We start from the raw sequence: 8,404 nt of genomic DNA on the forward strand, positions 1-8,404 counted from the left end.
CTAAGGGAGGCCCTTTTATAACTGCCTGATTTTCTAGGTGTCTTTATAGATGAGGACAGAAGTGAGCTGCCAAAGACAGTCTCACTATAGTGTACAGGGCATGCTGTGTGTTAGGGGCAAGAGAAATTGAATTTCTTATGGACCAACAAAGTCCTGGTAATACAAACCGTTAGACTGGTCTCAGTCTAACAGACATAGGATGAAAAAGGCATTGTAAATGAAAACCCACTACAGTCAAGGCCTCCAAGTTGCCCCTAATAAGATCCTCACAATCTTTTCTTCACCGCTGACAGATCCAGACTGCCCAGACAGGACTTCACAATAACTTGCCCAACCATGAATGTGAATTATTGATAGCAGAGAAGCACAGATGTCATCCTTGCAATAATGTGGGCTCAGTGCTCTCACCTCAGTGCTTGCTCCCTTTCCCCGACCCTCAGGGCAGACAAAGAGAGTTCTAGAATATCTCAGGTTGAAAGAGACCTATAAGGAGGATCACTGAGTCCAACTCCCCTCTCACTGCAGAGCTAGTTTCCCCTCCTGAACCCATGCTTAGTATGACCAGTAACTTCATTGCCTCTCAAGTGTTCTTCAGTAACTCCCAGAGTAACCTTCTCCATAATTGTATCAGGCTCTGAAGTGAGATTGACAGGCCTGTAATTACCTTACCCTTCCTGAAAACTAGGAAAATATTTGCCAACTTCCAGTCCACTGTGACCTCTGCAGGCTCTCGACCATTGAAAAATAATGAAAAGAGGTCCTGTGGTAATATCAAGCAGCTCTTTCAGTACCTTGGGAGGAATCCCATCACATCCCGTAGATCTGTGAACATCCAGGTGCAGCAGCAAGCATTGAGCACCTTCAGAGGTAGCCAGGACCGTATCATGGCATGTGGCAATAGGGCAGGTGGCAATGGTCCTAAACTACAGCAGGGTAGATTTAGATTGGACATTATGAAAGTGTTGTTTACTGTGAGGGTGCTGAGACACTGGAAAGGGTTGCCCAGAGAAGCTGTGCCTGTATCATCCCTGGAAGTGTTTAAGACTAGGCTGGATGAGGCTTTGAGCAACCTGGTATGGTGAGAGGTGCCCCAGCCGATAGCAGGGGGGTTGGAAGTAGATCTTGAAGGTCTCTTCCAGTGCAAGCAATTCTGTGATTCCACAATTCTGTCATCATCATCTCAGTCAAGAGTCTTCCTGCACACGACTCCAGGGCTCTCAGAGTCCATCATCGGTGTGGAACACAGAAACAAAGAAGATATTGAATATCTCTGCTTTGTGTTTGTCTGTTTGTGGGGTGGCAGACCTCGTTGAGTAACGAACCAGTGTTACTTAGGACTTTTCTATTGCTGTTAACATTTACAAAACCCTTTTTGTTGTTATTCACAGTGCTAACCCACTTGAACTTCAACGGAGCATTAGCCACACAAACTTGCTTGCTACAGTGGCAAAGAGCATCTCTCTAGTGCTCCTGTCTGACCTATTGGTGAGTTGGATCTAGATGTTCATCAGTGGCATGTTGGCTCTCCCATCACAGGGCAGATGGGACAAGAAGAATTGCTTCAACATTTGTATTCAGCAGATGTCTCTTGGAAAACAAAGTGCTGGTTACATCTGGACCACTGCTTAAAGGCAATTTTTCCTCATAATAAGAAACATTTGTCAGTGATTTGACAGTCTTTGCCTTTTATTGTCCTGCTTTCTTTCTTTTCTCTTATATCCCCCCCTCCTCCTAGAGGACTTGCTTGATCACAAACTCCTAGAAACGTTGGTGTATGTTCACTGTTCCACTGCTGGTGAAGCCAGTGAACCTCTGCACTCACACAGCCAAGGGCTCACACAGAGAATGCACTTTTTCCCATTTTGAGCCTCTTTTGGCCTTACAGCAGACAGTGACTTGCTGCCTTTTGCCAATGCTTTTTTGATCTCTCTGAGGCTTTCTGCCTCTTCTGTGTCTGTTTATGTTCCTTGTCATTCTTATTCTGTCAGTGTTTGTTCAAATTGTTCCCCTGCAGGACCTGTCATCTCTTCTGCAGAGGATGTGCACTCTTCCCTTAAGTGGCAAGTTAATTTGTTGTAAAAAAAAAAAGAGTGTTTCTATATGGACAATTATAGCAGAAATGGAAATGGACTACTCTTTGTGTTTTAAAGAGAGATGAATGGATTAAGAATGAATCCCTTGCTATTTTCCATAGAGACCTGGTAACAGCCTTCCAGTACCTGAAGGTCAGTGCTTTTAGGTACCTTTTCCCACTCTGCAGGGAGATAAAACATAAGGATTTGTTTTCACACAGAGAAATACAGATGTCTGAAATCTAAATAACATATGAGTTGCATGTGGCAGCACAATATATAGTGTGAAATTGTGAGTAATTTTCATTCTACTTTTGTTTGTTGTTTGGTTTTTTGGTTTTTTAATGGAGAAGAGGAGGAGAAGTGGAGGAGAGAGAGGTCCTGAAACACTGTGGAGCAAAGGGACGAATATCTGACTTCCTTCAAGAGATACTGACATGGAGTGCTCAGCCATTATCATTTTAGGAACAGGGCTGTTGCTAAGCAGCATTTCACATAATCTTGCTCAGCTTTTGTATCTGAAGAAAATTGAGGCAAGGAGAAGTTTGGAAAGCTACTGAGGAAAAAATAGCTTCAGTGCAGAACAATCAATGGCGCACCTGACCAGAAAATAAACTATCAATGGGGACAGAGATACCAAAGCTACTTATAGATACTTAAAAGCAAATTTATTATTGCCAGGTATGTTTAATTGGTTTCACACTGGTTTCCCTATATCTCTGTGTGTTTTAAGGAAGGCAGCACTGCCTCCTTGGCTCTGATTGCTATCACAGTATCACAGTATAACTAAGGTTGGAAGAGACCCCAAGGATCATCAAGTCCAACCTGTCCCAACAGATCTCACAACTATAATATGCACAATCCTCCCTGCTCAGTAAGTTTTAACAGTAGAGTAAATAAAAGTATTTCCTTTCCTTTATATGATTTAAGTAATCAATAAACTCCACACAGCCTGCAGAAGCACTGAGAAAATGAGTGCTATCACTTTGCAATTTTGCACGGGTGCCTACAATAAAAGCTTAAAGCAGGGAATAATTCCCAGATACCTTTTAAAGTCAATAACCATGTATTGACTTAAATACATACTGCTGTGTCTGGTGTACTATGTACACTGTGTCTGCCAAAGTACATGCAGTCACCATATTATTTTCCTCTTCTTCTCTAATTCAGTGATAACAGTATCGAGCCTGATACTCTATCATCATATTACTCTTACTCAGGTGTAATAATCTAAAGAATCCAGCCTGGCATAGTACAAAAGCAGGAAACGTGTTTTTGTGTTGTGAAAAATCACAGGTCAGATGAGTGACTGCAGTTATTGGCGCTATCAATCGTAACTGTAATGTCAACTCCTGGTGTTTTTTATTGATCTTACAGTGAGAGTAGTGTTTTAGATGCTACTCAGATGGCTATATTCTTTCTGCTGACTTACATCAGTTACTAGAGCAGAGTAAATGTGACACCGGAATAGTAAGTGCAGCTTGACAGTCTGACAGGAAAGAGCTTTCCTCTTAAAAAGACCAAACATAATTCATAATGTTGAGGAAGGCAAAACCAGGGAACAAAATTGATCCAGGGAGTCATACTTAAGCACACATTGACACAAAATCTCTACCAAGCTTTAGCAGACAAATTGATTAAAAAACCCACAGGAAAATAAACATTAGTGGTCATTAATCATTATTCTAAGTTTATTAAAGAAGAAATAAAGAAAAAAATGAGGCCGGACACAGGCACACAGTAATTCCATTAGCTATGAACATTCTTAGGTCTTCCTGTGTAGAAGATTTCAGCACAGCTTAAATTTTTTCTTTCATGGAGACTTGCTTTGGGGGGAAAAAACATAACCAAGAATCTTACTCCCCAACCCAAGAGATGTTCCCACTTCACAGTACAGATTTTAAGTCTTTAAGGTTGATGGACATGTTCTACCCTACTTTCTCAGAAGAAATAATTGATGGAAGAGTCTTGGGATAGAAGTGATCATTGAGACTGCTGACTTGCAATCAATCTGATTTCTCAGATTTGTCATGAGCCTCCCTGTCTGTGCAACCAAGTCCAAGACATCTTACTAAATGGATAAGCCATCAGTATACTATAAACAATTCGGTATCAGATTAAAGTGATGATAACAAAAACAGTAGTCTCATTTGCTATCAGCTGCATGGCAAAATCCATCACTCTGTGGCACAGAAGGGTGCTTTTTCTTGCTGTTCTCTCTTAATCTTTGTTCAGTCTGACTCCCGTTGTTAGTGGCTTGCTGGCAGGGATGGACAGAATGAGAAAGACTTGTGTTGTAAAGTTGAGTGATGGGATCCCATCAAAATGTTCATTGCTGAACATTTTACATTCCTTTTTTCTGGAAAGTGGAAAGTACATTTTTATCACGGCTTTCCAAATGTAAAACATCTGTGGCTGTCATCCTTTTCTTTTCTCAGCACCTTCATGAGATTGCTTGGCTAGTTTTAACTCATGAAAACGTGCTCTGCTTCTCTGCATACCAGCATATGATTTTCCTCAACTTGAAGGTTTTCTTGTTTTGACTGTATAACACAATATTCCAGGATAGATTCAAAAGTACCTTATCTCAGTCTTGCTAAAACAAGCCCTGCATTTCCTCATGTGCATTTATTGACAGACCACACGTGAACATGCAGCTGCAGTTGACAAGGGACTCCAGGAGAACTTTCTATCCTGGCATGTTCTTTGGGGTGCAGCAAGGTGATACAGACAGTTTCCCTAAGCAGCCAGACTGTAGAAGACACCTGTACCCCACCCCCCCACAGTGTGCACTAAGAGCTGCGCTGAGGCAGAGGGCAAGTTCTTCAGCCATATGGCCAGACAGGTCCCATGTGCACCTCAGCCACGAATGCTCACCTAAAGGCACGTGCCCAGTGTAACAGTTGAAGAAACAGAAACAGGTTAAGAAAAAAGCAAAGTATTGTTTCCATAATATGTTGAACAAACTGGACTTCAGCAAGGCCTTTGACACCGTCCCCCACGGCAAACTTCTGGCTATGCTGTCAGCTTGGGGCTTGGACAGCAACACTCTGTGCTGGGTTAGGAACTGGCTGGAGGGCGGAGCTCTCAAGGAGCACCAACCAGTCCAAGGATCACGTCACCTGTGATGATGTTTCACAAGACTCTATGGGGGCTTCAGTCTGCCTGGCAAAGTAAATCACGGGGAACTCTGTTCTCTAAGCTGTGTTTCCACAGTGTAGGGGTCAGGGCTTTGGCTGTCTTGGGTGTCTGTGAGTCACTGAACTGAGCCAGTGGTCGTGGCATCACCACCTTGCATGGTTTGTGACATCACAATGGGTGAGCAGCTCTAACTGCGGCACTGGGCAGCAGTGCCTCAGTAGAGCTTCGGCTAACGGTAAGTGTGGGTGTAGGGAGGTGTCTCGGTGCGGAGAGGGAAAGAGACTCAGTTCTTTTGACCATTCCTGTGTTGTGAAACGAGAGGCACAAAGGAGGCCAAACTATCAACAGCTAGACTATTTATTACATAACTAAAGGGGATGGATCAGAAACAGAGAGAGAGAATATAGAGAGGGAGAGAAAGAATGGATCTAGGGAGAAGAAGGAGAAAGTAGGAAAGGAATTATATTAGCAGCGGTCAGAGGGGCAGAGAGGGTTTTCGGAGTCCAAGATCTGTTGTGTTGCCCCGTGATGTTTCCAGCGTGTGGTGCCGTCTCCGTGCTTCTGTCTTGCCAGTATTACTCAAGTCTTTTTATACAGCTTTTAGTCCTTAGGTAAGTGCCCAGGTGTTGTCCCCCAGGAAATCGTCCCAGCAAATCATCCTTAGGTAAGTAGCCAGCTATGGTTCCCCAGGAAATCGTCCCAGCAAATCATCCTTAGGTAAGTAGCCAGCTATGGTTCCCCAGGAAATCGTCCCAGCAAATCATCCTTAGGTAAGTAGCCAGCTATGGTTCCCCAGGAAATCTTTCTGTGTATTCCTTTGTGTTTGGGGAGGGGTCTGGATGGATGGGGGTGTGTGTGTGTGTGTGTGTGTGTGTGTCCGCCTCCTCATTCTCCATTTACCTGCCCACAGACTCATCAGGAAACAGGTGGTGAGTCCATTGTATCACCATCCTCCCTTCCTGGGGTATCTGATGGCTAGAAATGATCTTGTCCTGAAGGTGTCCATGCTGGGCCCTTGGGTCATAGTTGTAGGCCAGCTGCAGTCCAGTTACCCTTTGTTGGGCCATATCTCAATTCACAATGCAATCACAAGGTGATTTGCATGCAGGATTGGTAGACAGGATTCCTACAGGAGGGGAGGGTGGATGAGAGGTAGCTCCCTGGGGGGTAGGAGGCATCACCCTGCACTGACACAGCAGGTGCTCACAGGAGCACCCTGAGCTGGGTGCTGTTGATGCTGGGCTGGATGTAGACCCTTGCAGCATGCCAGATGCCTGCAGCCCTTGAGGCCCTACCTGTACCCATACTTTGCTGCTCCTGTGCTTGGTCTCCACCACTAATTCCCTCCTTCCCAGCCCCACTGAATCCCTTCTCTCCCTTCTCCTGCAGGCCATGGCTGCTCCAAAGTTCCTCACTTTGCTTCTGCAAGGCCTCCTCCTGTACTCAGGGAAGGTTCTTGAGAAGCTGGATGAGGCTGCTTGGAAGCGCATGGAGGAGCAGGAGCAGGAGATGAACGAGGAGATGACTCGCCTGATGGAGGAGATGGAGAGGAGAAGCCAGCTGCGCAGGAACCTGGTGCCCATGATCATGCAGCAGAGCCCTGAGGAGCAGAGCATCATGACCTGGGGAGCTGTGCTCTTTGCTGCCATTGCTGGAGTCCTTATCCTCCTGTTTTGGCTCTGGCGGTGGCTCAGGAAAACAAGGCCTGAAGCAGACTCTGGTGGCAGCGAGAAGGAGATCTTGGACAACAACACAGACAAGAAGGACAAGGAAGAAGAGGAAGGCAGTGATAGAGAAGGGGTGGAAAATAAGCAGCAAGGAAACAGGATTACTTCCGGGGGCATTGAGTGGCCTGGGCAGATAATGATGTCCAGGAGCAGGGTAGTGAAGGAGCTGGTGGATGACCTCCTGCGATTCCTGCGAACGCGCCTCTCAAATAGGTTCGTGCCAGTGCTGCAGCCTGCCATAGGTGTGGGCAGCGCCTTCGAAGGCTGGAGTCCCTGTGAGGCAGACGACGCTGTCTACCAACTGCTTGTGCCCCTGGAGCCCCCTGCTGGGCACAGCTTCCACCGGGAGCTTGCCACGTTGGGGCGGATTCCAGCCAGGGACTACCGCATCCGTGTGGTGCTGGAATGTGCCTGCAGGGTCCGGAACATGCTGTGCTTCATCCACAGCCCCAAGCATCACGTGCGCATGAAAAATCGGCCACCATATATGCTGGACTTCCTCTGCACCGAGTTGTACCTAGATGTGGAGAAACTTGCCCTCTGGTTCCGGAGGTTGGTGAAGCAAGCCTGCGTGGCATTGCCTCGGGCTCGTCACTACAAGATGGAGGTGCTGCCATACAGCCAACGCACCTGCCAGCTGAGGCTGACAAGCGACTCTGGAAGTCCCCTCTATGTTGAGATGATCCTTGGGGTGCAGCTCGGATGTACAGACATCTTCCTCACCAGCCATAGTGCAGAGGACCCCTACGCCCTAAGCACAATATGGCAACTGAGCTACGCTGTGGCAGAGAGCATCTTCTTCAGCCATATGACCAGCCAGGTGCCACAGGGCAGTTTCCATCTCAGATGCCTGCATCTCTGCACCCGCATGCTGAAGGACACAGAATTCTCTCCCTACACCTTGAAGACAATTGTCATGCACTTCCTGAACACCAGGCCCGTGTCCAGCTGGTGCAGAAGGGACTGCTTCCGGCAGGTCGTAGGCGATATCCTAAACTTCCTGCACCGCTGTCTGGAACGGAAAGAGCTCAACCACTTCTTCTTTGGCAATAAAAACATGCCTGAGGAGATCTACTTGCCCAAACACTTTGAAGAGTCTAAGCCATACAACATACTGCAGCATCTGGTACAGAATCCGGATGCCCATGCCAGGGCACTGAGACAGTGTGAGCAGCTTCGGGAGGAGCTCCTGGAAGGGCTCCCAGACTGATGTCATGGACACCACAGCTGTGTGTCACCATCTGGACAGTGAATGTCAGCTCTTCTATGGTGTCCATGCCTTCTAGCATCTCTCCTCTGTACATAGTTGGAAATAATTGTTGTCTTTGAGATAAATAATCAGAGTGTTTGAGCAACTGCTCCATCTGTGCCTGTGCTTCATTTTGTTGGGAAATGTGGGCATAGGTCGCTGACTGCTCAGTTCCCACAGAGCTGGGCTGAGCACGTTGGCAGAAGAGCTGATGT

General features: G+C 46.4%; 1 protein-coding gene across 1 annotated transcript; it reads left to right on the plus strand.

Annotated features, from left to right (window-relative positions):
• Positions 1 to 6,830: 6,830 nt before the first annotated feature.
• LOC128899485 (inositol 1,4,5-trisphosphate receptor-interacting protein-like 1) lies at positions 6,831 to 8,150 on the plus strand. The gene has a single exon (XM_054178837.1). The coding sequence runs from the start codon at positions 6,831 to 6,833 to the stop codon at positions 8,148 to 8,150; it is 1,320 nt and encodes a 439-aa protein (XP_054034812.1).
• The last annotated feature ends 254 nt before the right edge of the window (positions 8,151 to 8,404 follow it).

The sequence above is a fragment of the Dryobates pubescens genome, chromosome Z, assembly GCF_014839835.1.
Source record: "Dryobates pubescens isolate bDryPub1 chromosome Z, bDryPub1.pri, whole genome shotgun sequence".
In the NCBI taxonomy this organism is placed as follows: Eukaryota; Metazoa; Chordata; class Aves; order Piciformes; family Picidae; genus Dryobates; species Dryobates pubescens.

Excerpts from the sequence above, each read along its gene's own strand:
- LOC128899485 (XM_054178837.1), top strand. The coding sequence starts at position 6,831 with ATGACCTGGGGAGCTGTGCTCTTTGCTGCCATTGCTGGAGTCCTTATC.